This window comes from Hyperoodon ampullatus, assembly GCF_949752795.1.
Source record: "Hyperoodon ampullatus genome assembly, chromosome: 11".
Classification (NCBI taxonomy): domain Eukaryota; kingdom Metazoa; phylum Chordata; class Mammalia; order Artiodactyla; family Ziphiidae; genus Hyperoodon; species Hyperoodon ampullatus.
This window is the reverse complement of record NC_136924.1, coordinates 47526376-47543384: the sequence shown is the minus strand read 5'-3', so window position 1 is coordinate 47543384 and position 17009 is coordinate 47526376. Positions and strand designations below refer to the sequence as shown.

The window sequence follows — 17009 nt, the reverse complement described above, 5'->3', positions numbered from 1 at the left end:
ATCATTGTAATGTCTCTGCTTGATCAAAGGTATGGTTCACTCCTCCAATTTATTTTTTTAAGAGAGAGTGTAAGGCAAATGCTACACTGAAATTTTGGTTGTTCTAACATTAAACTTAAGGATAAAAGCTTTCTCCCAGTTTCTCTTAACAAGCAGTTTAATTATGTCTTTTAAATCTTGCTTTAGTACTGTTTAGCAGTGCTTTTGGAAAAAATTATTTAATGCCTCCAAGACTCAATATCATGCTTTATAAAATGTGGATAATAATAAAATCTATCTCATTGGACCTTTGTGAGAATTACATTGAGACAACCCATGTAATCAATAATCAATAACTACTGATTTTACCAACATTCTCATGAATTTGCCAATCCTTTCAAAATTTAATTTAAATATCTTATGTATATCAGCTCTTAGACTAATTCCAAAAACTTCAGGGGCCTAATTTTATTCATTCTTGTAGCTATGGTGCCATAAGCCTTATGTCAATACATATTTCTGTGTACATAGATGACTAACAAAAACCTTCAGTTAGTTTCTCCCAGTATGAAGCATTAATTTTTCTAAACTGACCTGAAATATTTCAAAGGGAGAAGCCTCATTTTTAGTTGGAATTTGCTGAAATTGCCATTCAAGAATTTATAGACCTTAGTTACATTCCAAAACCACCATTCTATTTCAGACCACAGATAAATTGCTGGATCAGAATTGGAGGAACCAGAGAAACTGGGATTTAGCTCCAGCTGTGCAGTGTTCTAGCTGTTGTTTTATACAAGTTGTTTGTTCTACATGGTATCTACAGTTTAAAAAAAAGAAAGGAATAGGGGCACGTGCCCTAAGGACTTCACAGGCCTACTGCAACCATAAGTGAGGCAATGAGTGAAAGGTGTTCACAGAAGTCCTCTGCTAATGCTTTTGAAGCCCTGCTCTGAGCTGTGTCTAGTTCCATATCCCTGAAGTTATAAAAACTAGAAATGCATATAATGTTTTCTGCTTTGCTTCTATAATTTTCCTGATGGTGTCCAATGTTTTCTGGCCTTTCAGGATGTAATAGCACACCAGGGAAAAATGAGGAATGAAACCCAAATCCCTGATAATTAGACCTTCGTTTGGATGTAGGGTCTAGATTTTCTAATCTCTGAAAGAAATGACCTTGTGCTAACCTATGATAAAAATCATATGCAATTTTTTCTTCCCATTTGGACAATCTCATAAGCTCTTCCTTGAGTCTCTCCCAGTTGCACAGCTTTTCTGACTGGAGCAATTTAGTAACACTGCTGCCCTGGATAGACTGTTGTTTTTTCCCAACTCCCCCCCACCCCCCCCAACAAAAACTTACAAAGACAAGCAGAGGAGTTCAATTTTATTAATATATTTTGATTCTCTTCTGGAAGGTAAGATGACTTCTCTTCTCACTTTACCCCCTGATGAATTATGAGTTTAGTATGAAATTTTTTGAACAATTAAAAAAAAAATACCTAGACTTCCGGGTAAGATGGCGGAAGAGTAAGACGTGGAGATCACCTTCCTCCCCACGGATACACCAGAAATACAGCTACACGTGGAACAACTCCTACAGAACACCTACTGAACGCTGGCAGAAGACCCCAGACCTCCCAAAAGGCAAGAAACTCCACACATACCTGGGTAGGGCAAAGCGGAGAGATTCCCGCACAGAGGATCGGTGCTGAGCGGCACTCACCAGCCCGAGAGGCTTGTCTGCTCGCCCGCCGGGGCGGGCGGCACTGGAAGCTGAGGCTCGGGCTTCGGTCAGAAAGCAGGGAGAGGACTGGGGCTGGCGGCGAGAACTCAGCCTGAAGGGGCTAATGTGCCACAGCTAGCCAGAAGAGAGTCCGGGAAAACTCTGGAGCTGCCGAAGAGGCAAGAGACTTTTTCTTCCCTCTTGGTTTCCTGGTACGCGAGGAGAGGGGATTAAGAGCGCTGCTTAAAGGGGCTCCACAGACGGGCGCGAGTCGCGACTGAAAGCGAGGAGCCCAGTGACGGGCGTGGGACGCTGGGGCTGCTGCTGCCGCAGCCAAGAAGCCTGTGTGCGAGCGCAGGTCACTGTCCACACCGCCCTTCCGGGAGCCTGTGCAGCCCGCCACTGCCAGGGTCCCGGGATTCAGGGGCGGCTTCCCTGGGAGAACGCACGGCGCACCTCGGGCTGGTGCAACGTCACGCCGACCTCTGCCACTGCAGGCTCGCCCCGCACTCCGTGCCCCTCCCACCCGCCCGGCCTGAGTGAGCCAGAGTCCCCGAAGAGGCTGCTCCTTTAACCCTGTCCTGTCTGAGCGAAGAACAGACGCCCTCCGGCGACCTGCAAGCAGAGGCGGGGCCAAATCAAAAGATGAGACCCAGGAGCAGTGAGAACAAAGAAGAGAAAGGGAAACCTATCCCAGCAGCCTCAGAAGCAGCGGATTAAAGCTCCACAATCAACTTGATGTACCCTGCATCTGTGGAATACATGAATAGACAACAACTCATCCCAAATTGAGGAGCCAGGAGTCAGTGCTGTGCCTCTGAGGTGGGAGAGCCAACTTCAGGACACTGGTCCACAAGAGACCTCCCAGCTCCACATAATATCAAACAGCGAAAATCTTCCAGAGATCTCCATCTCAACACCAGCACCCAGCTTCACTCAACGACCAGCAAGCTACAGTGCTGGACACCCTATGCCAAACAACTAGCAAGACAGGAACACAACGCCACCCATTAGCAGAGAGGTGGCCTAAAATCATAAAAAGTCCGCAGACACCCCAAAACACACCACCAGACATGGACCTGACCACCAGAAAGACAAGATCCAGCCTCATCCACCAGAACACAGGCACTAGCCCCCTCCACCAGGAAGCCTACACAACCCACTAAACCAACCTTAGCCCCTGGGGACAGACACCAAAAACAACGGGAACTACGAACCGGCAGCCTGCAAAAAGGAGACCCCAAAAACAGTAACATAAGCAAAATGAGAAGACAGAAAAACACACAGCAGGAGAAGGAGCAAGATAAAAACCCACCAGACCTAACAAATGAAGAGGTAATAGGCAGTCTACCTGAAAAAGAATTCAGAATAATGATGGTAAAGATGATCCAAGATTCTATTTCCCAGATCCAAAATCTTGGAAATAGAATAGACAAAATGCAAGAAACAGTTAACAAGGACCTAGAAGAACTAAAGATGAATCAAGCATCGATTAAAAACACAATAAATGAAATAAAAAATACTCTAGATGGGATCAATAGCAGAATAACTGAGGCAGAAGAACGGATAAGTGAGGTGGAAGATAAAATAGTGGAAATAACTGCTGCAGAGCAAAATAAAGAAAAAAGAATGAAAAGAACAGAGGACAGTCTCAGAGACCTCTGGGACAACATTAAACGCACCAACATTCGAATTATAGGGGTTCCAGAAGAAGAAGAGAAAAAGAAAGGGACTGAGAAAATATTTGAAGAGATTATAGTTGAAAACTTCCCTAATATGGGAAAGGAAATAGTTAATCAAGTCCAGGAGGCACAGAGAGTCCCATACAGAATAAATCCAAGGAGAAATACGCCAAGATACATATTAATCAAACTGTCAAAAATTAAACACAAAGAAATCATATTAAAAGCAGCAAGGCAAAAACAACAAATAACACACAAGGGAATCCCCATCAGGATAACAGCTGATCTCTCAGCAGAAACTCTACAAGCCAGAAGGGAGTGGCAGGACATAATTAAAGTGATGAAGGAGAGAAACCTGCAACCAAGATTACTCTACCAAGCAAGGGTCTCATTCAGATTTTATGGAGAAATTAAAATGTTTACAGACAAGCAAAAGCTGAGAGAGTTCAGCACCACCAAACCAGCTTTACAACAAATGCTAAAGGAACTTCTCTAGGCAAGAAACACAACAGAAGGAAAAGACCTACAATAACGAACCCAAAACAGTTAAGAAAATGGGAATAGGAACATTCATATCGATAATTACCTTAAATGTAAATGGACTAAATGCTCCCACCAAAAGACACAGAGTGGCTGAATGGATACAAAAACAAGACCCATATATATGCTGTCTACAAGAGACCCACTTCAGACCTAGAGACACATACAGATTGAAAGTAAGGGGATGGAAAAAGATATTCCATGCAAATGGAAACCAAAAGAAAGCTGGAGTAGCAATTCTCATATCAGACAAAATAGACTTTAAAATAAAGACTACTAGAAGAGACAAAGAAGGACACTACATAACGATAAAGGGATCTATCCAAGAAGAAGATATAACAATTGTAAATATTTATGCACCCAACATAGGAGCACCTCAATACATAAGGCAAATACTAACAGCCATAAAAGGAGAAATCGACAGTAACACACTCATAGTAGGGGACTTTAACACCCCACTTTCACCAATGGACAGATCATCCAAAATGAAAATAAATAAGGAAACACAAGCTTTAAATGATACATTAAACAAGATGGACTTAATTGATATTTATAGGACATTCCATCCAAAAACAACAGAATACACATTTTTCTCAAGTGCTCATGGAACATTCTCCAGGATAGATCATATCTTGGGTCACAAATCAAGCCTTGGTAAATTTAAGAAAATTGAAATTGTATCAAGTATCTTTTCCGACCACAATGCTATGAGACTAGATATCAATTACAGGAAAAGAGCTGTAAAAAATACAAACACATGGAGGCTAAACAATACACTACTTAATAACGAAGTGATCACTGAAGAAATCAAAGAGGAAATTAAAAAATACCTAGAAACAAATGACAATGGAGACACGACGAACCAAAACCTATGGGATGCAGCAAAAGCAGTTTTAAGGGGGATGTTTATAGCAATACAATCCACCTTAAGAAACAGGAAACATCTCGAATAAACAACCAAACCGTGCACCTAAAGCAATTAGAGAAAGAAGAACAAAAACATCCCAAAGTTAGCAGAAGGAAAGAAATCATAAAAATCATATCAGAAATAAATGAAAAAGAAATGAAGGAACCGATAGCAAAGATCAATAAAACTAAAAGCTGGTTCTTTGAGAAGGTAAACAAAATTGATAAACCATTAGCCAGACTCATCAGGAAAAAAAGGGAGAAGACTCAAGTCAATAGAATTAGAAATGAAAAAGGAGAAGTAACAACTGACACTGCAGAAATACAAAAGATCATGAGAGATTACTATAAGCAACTCTATGCCAATAAAATGGACAACCTGGAAGAAATGGACAAATTCTTAGAAATGCACAACCTGCCAAGACTGAATCAGGAAGAAATAGAAAATATGAACAGACCAATCACAAGCACTGAAATTGAAACTGTGATAAAAAATCTTCCAACAAACAAAAGCCCAGGACCAGATGGCTTCACAGGCGAATTTTATCAAGCATTTAGAGAAGAGCTAACACCTATCCTTCTCAAACTCTTCCAAAATATAGCAGAGGGAGGAACACTCCCAAACTCATTCTACGAGGCCACCATCACCTTGATACCAAAACCAGACAAGGATGTCACCAAGAAAGAAAACTACAGTCCAATATCACTGATGAACATAGATGCAAAAATCCTCAACAAAATACTAGCAAACAGAATCCAACAGCACATTAAAAGGATCATACACCATGATCAAGTGGGGTTTATTCCAGGAATGCAAGGATTCTTCAATATACGCAAATCAATCAACGTGATACACCATATTAACAAATTGAAGGAGAAAAACCATATGATCATCTCAATAGATGCAGAGAAAGCTTTCGACAAAATTCAACACCCATTTATGATAAAAACCCTGCAGAAAGTAGGCATAGAGGGAACTTTCCTCAACATAATAAAGGCCATATATGACAAACCCACAGCCAGCATCGTCCTCAATGGTGAAAAACTGAAACCATTTCCACTAAGATCAGGAACAAGACAAGGCTGCCCACTCTCACCACTCTTATTCAACTTAGTTTTGGAAGTTTTAGCCACAGCAATCAGAGAAGAAAAGGAAATAAAAGGAATCCAAATTGGAAAAGAAGAAGTAAAGCTGTCACTGTTTGCAGATGACATGATACTATACATAGAGAATCCTAAAGATGCTACCAGAAAACTACTAGAGCTAATCAATGAATTTGGTAAAGTAGCAGGATACAAAATTAATGCACAGAAATCTCTGGCATTCCTGTACACTAATGATGAAAAATCTGAAAATGAAATCAAGAAAACACTCCCATTTACCATTGCAACAAAAAGAATAAAATATCTAGGAATAAACCTACCTAAGGAGACAAAAGACCTGTATGCAGAAAATTATAAGACACTGATGAAAGAAATTAAAGATGATACAAATAGATGGAGAGATGTACCATGTTATTGGATTGGAAGAATCAACATTGTGAAAATGACTCTACTACCCAAAGCAATCTACAGATTCAATGCAATCCCTATCAAACAACCACTGGCATTTTTCACAGAACTAGAACAAAAAATTTCACAATTTGTATGGAAATACAAAAGACCCCAAATAGCCAAAGCAATCTTGAGAACGAAAAATGGAGCTGGAGGAATCAGGCTCCCTGACTTCAGACTATACTACAAAGCTACAGTAATCAAGACAGTATGGCACTGGCACTAAAACAGAAAGATAGATCAATGGAACAGGATAGAAAGCCCAGAGATAAACCCACGGACATATGGTCACCTTATCTTTGATAAAGGAGGCAGGAATGTACAGTGGAGAAAGGACAGTCTCTTCAATAAGTGGTGCTGGGAAAACTGGATAGGGACATGTAAAAGTATGAGATTAGATCATTCCCTAACACCATACACAAAAATAAGCTCAAAATGGATTAAAGACCTAAATGTAAGGCCAGACACTATCAAACTCTTAGAGGAAAACATAGGCAGAACACTCTATGACATAAATCACAGCAAGATCCTTTCTGACCCACCTCCTAGAGAAATGGAAATAAAGACAAAAATAAACACATGGGACCTAATGAAACTTAAAAGCTTTTGAACAGCAAAGGAAACCATAAACAAGACCAAAAGACAACCCTCAGAATGGGAGAAAATATTTGCAAATGAAGCAACTGACAAAGGATTAATCTCCAAAATTTATAAGCAGCTCATGCAGCTCAATAACAAAAAAACAAACAACCCAATCCAAAAATGGGCAGAAGACCTAAATAGACATTTCTCCACAGAAGATATACAGACTGCCAACAAACACATGAAAGGATGCTCAACATCTTTACTCATTAGAGAAATGCAAATCAAAACTACAATGAGATATCATCTCACAGCAGTCAGAATGGTCATCATCAAAAAATCTAGAAACAATAAATGCTGGAGAGGGTGTGGAAAAAAGGGAACACTCTTGCACTGCTGGTGGGAATGTGAATTGGTACAGCCACTATGGGGAACGGTATGGAGGTTCCTTAAAAAACTACAAATAGAACTACCATATGACCCAGCAATCCCACTACTGGGCATATACCCTGAGAAAACCATAATTCAAAAAGAGACATGTTCCAAAATGTTCATAGCAGCCCTATTTACAATAGCCCAGAGATGGAAACAACCTAAGTGTCCATCATCGGATGAATGGGTAAAGAAGATGTGGCACATATATACAATGGAATATTACTCAGCCATAAAAAGAAATGAAATTGAGCTATTTGTAATGAGGTGGATGGACCTAGAGTCTGTCATACAGAGTGAAGCAAGTCAGAAAGAGAAAGACAAATACTGTATGCTGACACATATATATGGAATTTAAGGAAAAAAATGTCATGAAGAACATAGGGGTAAGACAGAAATAAAGACACAGACCTACTAGAGAATGGACTTGAGGATATGGGGAGGAGGAAGTGTAAGGTGTGACAAAGTGACAGAGCGGCATGGACATATACACACTACCAAAGGTAAGGTAGATAGCTAGTGGGAAGCAGCCGCATAGCACAGGGAGATCAGCTCGGTGCTTTGTGACTGCCTGGAGTGGTGGGATAGGGAGGGTGGGAGGGAGACGCAAAAGGGAGGGGATATGGGAATATATGTATATGTATAACTGATTAAATTTGTTATAAAGCAAAAAAAAATACCTAAATAGACTAAATATTTAGAATACTAAAAATAAATAGTGTTTAGGGGAGTTTAAAGCTCATGAATATCTTCTAAGTACATTGTAGTTATATACAAGCCTGATGATTATGGTATTACTATCATTACCAATAGAAAAGATCATCAAATTTAAAGAGGAATGGATGTTTGGTGCAATTATGCATATAATTTAAGCAGAAGCCCCCTGATCTGCACTGGATTAGATCTTGAGTTTCCATTTGTTATATCAGTGGCAGCATAAGAATTTTAGATGGTCATCTGTGAGGCTACAGTTTGGTGAACTAGAGGTATTGGTTGTCCTTAATTCAGTCAATGACTTGATTCTGACTTTGCATATGGTGATGTTTTGAGATATAATGCCAAAAACATGATCCATGAAAGAAAAAACTTTGATAATTTGGACTTTATGAAAATTTAAAAGTTATGCTCTGTGTAAGACACTGTTTTAAAAAATTTATTTTTTAAATTAATTAATTCATTCATTTTTGGCTGCCTTGGCTCTTCGTTGCTGTGTGTGGGCTTTCTCTAGCTTCAGTGAGCGGGGGCTATTCTTTGTTGCGGTGTGCAGGCTTCTCATTGCAGTGGCTTCTCTTGTTGCGGAGCATGCACTCTAGGTGCACGGGCTTCAGTAGTTGTGGCCTGTGGGCTCAGCAGTTGTGGCTCGCAGGCTCTAGAGTGCGGGCTCAGTAGTTGTGGCACGTGTTAGTTGCCCCATGGCATGTGTGATCCTCCAGGACCAGGGCTCGAACCTCTGTCCCTTGCATTGGCAGGCGGATTCTTAACCACTGTGCCACCAGGGAAGTCCCCTATGAAAGACACTTTTAAGAGAATTTCAGGTCTTTAAGGTTAGGGGTTTTTCTTTAGGTCGACTCCACCTTGCATCGGAGAATATTGCATTAAGCAGCAAACTGAAAAGACTGTCAACTAATTAAGTATCTACTTCATTTAATAATGGTGATTACACACTATTTCACAAAATTTGAACTCATCTCAATAGGTGCAGGGTTTCATTACCTAAAGATTCTTCAACAGTATTGTATTTCCAATGTAGAAATAGTTAATCCTGGCCTGATAGCACCTGCTTCTAGAGTGCTCTCTGGTAGTGCTAGTATAGGGTTTGTAATAATCCTGAATTCCCAATTTAATTTATAATTTTATTAGCCTTCTCAAAATAACTACTTTTATCACTTTGAAATAAAGTGAGTTTTGTTCATTCCAAGTTGCCTTGATTATTTAAAGTACTGTACAGTGCTTTGAAATACAACAAAGACAGCTGCACATAAACATACATCAATATGGAGGTAGAGATTAGTAGATTTGCATATTTTCATAAAATGCATGGTTTTTATTTTTTTTGATAGTGTATCTTTTTCTCATTTTTACTTTATTTTATTTCTTATTTTTTTTAATTGTGGTAAGTCACATAGTATAAAACATACTATTTTAACCATATTTAACTGTATACAGTTCAGTGGCACTAAGTACATTCACACTGTTGTGCAACTCTCACAATCATCCGTCTTCTGAATTTTTCACCTTCCTAAGCTGAAACTTTGTCCCCATTAAACACTAACAACTCCCCATTCGCCCTCCCCACCCCCCCACCTCCCGGCCCCTGGCATTTACCAACGTACTTTCTGACTTTATGATTTTAAGGTATATGCCTTTCAGATAAAAATTGGTCATCTTTTAGTAAACTGAAAATATGTTTATAGTTTCTTCATCATGATCATAATGCTTAGTCTTTTTTTCTGAAAAAGATAACAGCAATGAATATTTCCATTGAAAATAGTGGAATGCCACATGTTAATAATGATGGGACTATATCTATTGATAGGCAATCCCTCAAAGGATAGATGTAAAAATAAAACACTTTTGGGATGAGCTGGGTTGAAGTTTATAGGCCAAACTGGATATTATCAGTGCCCCATGCTATTTTTTATCAATAACAAGTGCTTTTCCAAAATTATATGTAGAAATTTTCTAGTACTCCACTTCCATCTGCCCTTTATAGGAAGAGACAACAAAACATTTAAGGGATAAAAATATGAAGCTAATTTTTGATAAAATCTTTAATTTATTTTTCACTTTGAGAAAATATTACATTTAAGATACTTCCCTTTGCCCACTTTCTAGATCAAGAAGCAGAATATGACACACCACATGTTTCTACTCAGTATATTTTATAAATGTGCATTTCTAGCTTTTGTAAAATTTTCGAGCCTGATTAAAATAATGCTTAATATTCCATTAGGTGGTTTACCAATTACTCTATACATTTTACTGTGAGAACATATTTGGGCTCTGGGAAGATAAATTAATCAACACAAGGTTTTAAATTGTTGTGGCATGCTCAGTGTGAACTTCTGAATGTGAACTTCATAACCCCCTTGAATACTATCTGAGCTCATTGCTCTGTTAGCTCAGCTAGGGAGCCCAGATCAAGGAAAAAGAACTTTCAGGGGGAATACAACACAAGTTTCAGCAAAGGATCCATTAATATAAGCATTATAATCTCCATCAACAAAAATTAAGCCACCCATTGCTTTTCTTCTAGGGCCATGGAAATAATTAGATGACAAATTATCATGCTTTGGAAGTATTATGGGGTTAAAGGGTACAAGAAACACATGGATAATATGTTAAAAAAATAAGATTATTTTTAAAACACATGCTCTTTTTTGTACTGGATATATTCTAAAAAGGAGCACACAATTATATAGATGACTTCTCAAGCTAATTGAAGACAGCACTTCACTCTGTTTTTCATCTACTCAATGCAAATTTGTGTATTTTCTACCATATAGTGGTAATATATTGCAGAAGTAAGTTCATTTCTTAAATCTGATCAAGAAGATTAACAGAAAAAAAGAAATCATGTATGAATATTTGCTGTCAAATTCACAGATGTGAGCAACAGGCAAAAACTGCTGCTTTTTTCAGTAGCATTCTCAGTTTCATGGTTAATGTAATCAGTTAGTTGTATGATCTTAAATGTTATTACTTCACTTCTCACTATATAGAGATGGTTCAGTGTAACCCTGTTATCCTATTTTATCTCTGGAAATTGAAAGTAAAATTACTATCTGTGCTTGAGAGTTATTTTTTATTCTTTTTTTTTTTTTTTCAGTACGCTGGCCTCTCACTGTTGTGGCCTCTCCCATTGCGGAGCACAGGCTTTGGACGCGCAGGCCCAGTGGCCATGGCTCACAGGCCCAGCCGCTTCACAGCATGTGGGATCTTCCAGGACCGGGGCACGAACCCATGTCCCCTGCATCGGTTGGCGGACTCTCAACCACTGTGACACCAGGGAAGCCTATATTTTTTATTCAGTTTATATTCATTATGAATCAAATCCTATCTCTTACTCTGTAATATGTCATCTCAATCTGTTAGTTTTCAAACATAATTTTATATAAGTATGCTGTAAAGATTCTCAGGAAAAAATCCATTAGGAAAAAGTGATGTAAACAAAATTTTAACACAGTCTAATATTAGAATTTTTACAATATTTACAATGCTACTGTGGTTATGGGATAGGGAGTGTTGTAGGATCTGTTGAAATATAATAAACTCTCCAAATGAAACAATATTTAAACTGGCTCAAAGCATGCTTCTTGTCTTCATTGTCAATCGTTCCCCACTGATAAGAGAACAAGGACATTTCGGGCTTAGGCTTTGAATACTCTGGTGCCCTAATTCTTTAGTCTCATGGGTAATAGGTAACATTGCAGTAATTTATCATAACTAAAATATAAGGAGTTGGCCTTGAGAATGTGCAGAAATCCAATAATTAGAAGGAAGGTTAGGATCTGGTTAGCAGAATGGTTAAGTTGACTAAATTTTCCTTAGCATGGCATTACCTGCCTAAGAAGAGCTTATCACATTTCTTGATGGCAACAATTTCCTTGACCTATGGTCCAACCCTGAAGCTCTAGACACTGTTTTGCATAACTATCTGGGCATCTGTCCACACCTACCTTATGTCTACCTATGTATGCTGCCACAAGCCAAGGAATGATGGGGGTACCAGAAGCTAAAAGAGGCAAGGAAGGAGGTTTCCCCTACAGGTTTTAGCAGAAGCATGACCCCGATATCTCCTTGGTTTGGGACTTTTAGAACTCTGAGACAATACATTTCTGTTGTTCTAAGCCACCCAGTTGGTGGCACTTTATTATAGCTGTAGCTGTCCTAGGAAACTAATACATGTATTACACTTAATAATAAACTGTTGAACTTTAATGAACTAGCCTTTCTCAAATTTATTTGACAATGAAGTCCTACTAACATCCTGCAGAACGAGAGTTCTTTGAATTTGTGATCTAACACAGCCCATATTTGCCCACATCTGCACTTTATTTGTGCCACTGCCTCTAAGAATTAGCTCCATTTCTAATAATTGAAATACTTCAAGTTTCCCTTACCTACTAGCTTCATCATTAAATACTCATTTATTCCTCAAAGTAATTGTTTTAAAATGCTTATTTCTCTTATAAATCTGTTAATCTACTTACTTTTATTATTCCCTATGACATGTAAGGTTCTTGAAGTCAAGAAACATATCTCACTGATCTTTATATAGCCTAAATGTAGTCATTCCTAACTCACAAGGAGGAAACAGAAATAGTTTGATGTGCTTCATGCTAGGACTATCCTTTTTCTTAATCCCCTACAGATGGAAATTCAGACCCAGTCTGGCATGAATATCTTGCTTTGGCATGGAAATTGTTGCATTGGTTGCTCAGTGATTCTTCCTAATTATTCATTCTCCTACCACTATGCTGTGGCTTTTATCAGTTACCAGTTTTACTATGTTTACTGAGCACCTACTATGTAGGTCAATGTGCTGGAAGCTATTGTCACATTATTATTATTATTTTGCGGTATGCGGGCCTCTCATTGTTGTGGCCTCTCCCGTTGCGGAGCACAGGCTCTGGACGCGCAGGCTCAGCGGCCATGGCTCACGGGCCCAGCCGCTCCACGGCATGTGGGATCCTCCTGGACCGGGGCACGAACCCGTATCACCTGCATCGGCAGGCGGACTCCCAACCACTGCACCACCAGGGAAGCCCTGTCACATTATTTTTTTAGTTCTCACAAGAAACCTGTGATTTTTACATATTGGAAACTTGAGTCTCATAGAAGTTGAATAATTTGCACAAGATCACATAACTAGTGAATACCAGGTTGACTATGTAAATCCAGTCTGGCCTTACTCTAGATCCTTTTTTTTTTTGCAGTCTACTATATTGCCTATATTTCTGGCAAGAACTGTTCAGTGGTTGAAATAGAATCTAAACAAGCAGTATTGCTAATTATATTCAATAAAAAATAAACAATAAATTTTGCAAGGTCTTTAGATTTCTAATTAAAGTGAATCTTAAGGTTCCAAGTTCATTAACTTTAGTTAAGAGATGTGTGCAGCAAAGCAGGAGGCTTTCAAAATAAGCTAGATTTTTATAATATTGAAAACATTGCTTCAAAATTTAGTAGCATAGGATTGTTACAAAGCATGCAGGAAAAAATACAGGTTGCATTGAATATATTCCATCTGCTACAATCTTCTAGTTGGATATTTGTTTGTGGTGTATCCATTCATTCATTCTGGCAATCAAACAAGTTGCCTGAAGACCCTAGATAAATCATCTTACAAAATTTCCAAGTGCTCTAACATTAATCACTTGCTTGAAGTTTGGAGAATTAATAGCTTAAAGCAGGATGAAATATGATTTATTTGAGAAAAGCTGTTTAAAAATTAACACTTTCATCAACTTACCTCCATGACCATACCTTCTGTGCCATGTAAACTCTAAAACGAAAAAAAAGAAAAAGAAAAAAAATTAATCCCCAAAGCAGCTCTTCAGGTTGTGGTCTCAAACATTACTCAGATAACTGAGATATTACTTAAGGAAATAAGATTACTGGCCTTTCACTATTAAGGCTGAAGTATCATCATATCTTTGCAAATATTTATTCCTTATCTTTGCAATTTTATATTTGTAGCACTAAAACTTATGGTCAACAGAATTAGTATAGATTTTCAGTACTAATAAGATTATTTTTGTTTTATTTTATTCATAAAGGTAATACAGCAATAATAACCTCACCACAAAATTTTTCTTTCTTATATTTATATAATATATAAGCATATAGTTATATATGTGTGTGTATGTGTGTATAATTATTTGGTTATATCAATGTCATTAAAATTTTTAAGTACTGATAAAATTATTATATTTTTCTTGATTTTGAAATCATAATAAAAATTACTCCCTAAATTAAAATAGCTTTTTATTTCCTTAATAATAAATAAGAAATACAATAAGATGCCTATCAAGTTCATCATTAAAGCAATCAAGGGGGGCTGATAAATTATAAGATGATATTCAACTAAGTCTTGAACTTAATAGCAACTCAACAAACACTGACCTAAGGTAATTGAGACAAAGGTATCAGAAAAAACTGATTGTTAGAAAACATGCTGCTTCAGATAAAAATACAACGTACCTCTCCTTGTAGAAAATATTTCTGAATCTTTCACACTTGTCTTTGAAAGATAGAAATATAGTATTTGTTTGTCCTAAAACTACAACATTCTTAAAACTGTTTTGTTATTCTTAAGTCCCTGAATACACTGTAGATTATTTCTGAATTGTTTTTCATAAGATTGACCAGCCAATAATAAAAATTAAATTATATTAACTTATAAATAAAAAAGAACAAAGGTAACAAAAGCTTAAAATCCATTATTTTCTAATTATTTTACTGTATTTTACTTTTATGTATGCTAACGAGGTTAAGTCTATTATAACTATATAGTGAACATACTGTATAATGGTGAGCTGTTACATATCTTTTCTGCCACCACATTAAATGATTTCAAGATGAAATTGAGAATAATAGGGCGATTTGCTCTCTAGGAATTGGCAAATGCTACACAGCAGGGATTTTTCTTTTCCTCCCAGAGATCCAGATTTTAAACATTTACCAGCACATCACTATATAAGACTGATTAACTAAATCTTGTGAAAAAAAAAAGAAAAGAAGGGCCAACCTTAATATATATGAATTTACTTGTCTGACCCAGGTGTCAAAAGAAAATATTAATTCTAACTTTATACACCAAATTCAATGAAGTGAACAGCATGTTGTTTACATTGACATAATTTATGGAGATTGTACAAAGGATATTTCTTACCTGATAGACAGGTTGTAAAAGATACAATCACAAGGTGATTGACCAGCAACCACATTTTCATCTTGTGTTCAGTAGAGGTTAGGTTCAATTTTCAAAAAAAGCTTTAACTTTATGGCAGTTGGAGAATATTAAACACCTGCATAAAAAGAAGAGAAGAGAAGAGAAAGAAGAGAAGGAAAAGGGAAGAAAAGGAAGGGAAAATGTTAATCATTTGGGGTCAACAACATTACCAATTCTATCTTATTTTATATTTCTTATTTGTAGAATGTTTTAGTTTATTTATGTACATTTGTAAACCCCATGTTGTAACGAAAAGAGTAGATTCTGAATCAGGGCTTCAGCTGCCTCCCAGTATTGACATGGTAAGAAACATGAGCAAGTCACTCAATTGATATGTTTTAGTTTTTAACTTTTTAATAATTGATCATAGTAATATCTTTTTTAACAAATAGCACAATTGTGAACATTTCAATGTCAATTATTTTAATTGAAGATTAAATTTACTTGAAAGGCTGGTATAAAGATTTAGTAAAAGATATATTTGTAAGGGCTTTGTAAATGCATAGACACTGTACAAGAGTTATACGTTAGCATTGCCTGTTGATGGCTTATGGAAAATTGCCTGTTGGTGGCTTATGGAAAATTTTTGCCAGAAATGCTAATTTTTAGACATTAAAATATATTGATTAATAATATATTCATTCCCTTTCCCCTTCCTCATTTCTTTCTTTTATTCATTTAACAGAAAGTAAATAATTACTCCTTATAAGGAAGAATCTAGGTTTTGTGTGGCCAAATCTTTAAAATTTGGAGAACCATCTTTAAAGATAGGAAGACAAAATTACTAATATAAACTAAGCTATGAAACTATTCAGCAGTCTAAATAAAATATCTTGCTTTTATAAATTCTGTAAAAACTTATGACCACGTGATTATACTGGTGAGGTTTCAGGGCACTGAAATAGCCCCATGTAAGTGAGGGGTCCCATGACTTAAGCTTCATCATCTTCTTTGTAAATCCATCTGTGACCAAGCATACAGATAAAGGAATCTATAAGAAAGACAGTCTGCTTACCCTTAAGAAGTTCACAGATCAATAGGAACACTTATGTGTACACAAGTCAGTGCAGTGAAACTTTTTTGGATCTACATGCTATTAAACTTGAAAGCATGTTAATCATTTTAATTAAAAGCATTGCAAAATACATCACAGTGGGAATGGGCCTGGTAGTGACAGGCAGGGCATTATGGTGGAGATATAACAAATTTTTTAATGTCCCAGGGCATTAGAAAGAGACTTCTTCAATTGGGACACAGTAGGCCCTTCAATTTGAAAGGATATTAAATCAAGTTTTCAAAGAATACATAAGAAATAAGATAGAAAAACCTCATGATATAAAATTGAATGTAAAATATTAAGATAGAGCATAAAAGCAATTCTGAAAAAAAAATACGTAATGTTATCATGATCAATATATAAATATATTTAAATATTATCCAAAACAGCAAAAATAAAATGGTACTGATTTGTTGCATCATAATGACATATAAAGGTACTACTTATTTTTTTTTAATATGATGGATTTAAAGACTATATTTACCACCACCCCCTACTGCCAGAATCCTAACATTTGCAGAGACTGGTAAAAATATTTAGTTGGTACTACCTGGACCAGGAAGAACATATTTGTCCCTTTTGGTGTATAGGTTATTT

General features: G+C 37.0%; 1 protein-coding gene across 3 annotated transcripts in view; it reads right to left on the bottom strand.

Annotated features, from left to right (window-relative positions):
• Positions 1–15356, bottom strand: part of CNTN1 (contactin 1) — a gene marked incomplete at both ends in the record, with an annotated part of 165607 nt that extends 150251 nt beyond the window's left edge. For 2 of the 3 annotated variants that reach the window (XM_079715653.1, XM_079715655.1), the window contains 2 exons: positions 13874–13906; positions 15296–15356. In XM_079715653.1, coding sequence (XP_079571779.1) covers positions 13874–13906; positions 15296–15356 — 94 coding nt within the window. The remainder of the gene's footprint in view (positions 1–13873; positions 13907–15295) is intronic. The other variant, XM_079715654.1, reaches the window with a different exon arrangement.
• Positions 15357–17009: the final 1653 nt, after the last annotated feature.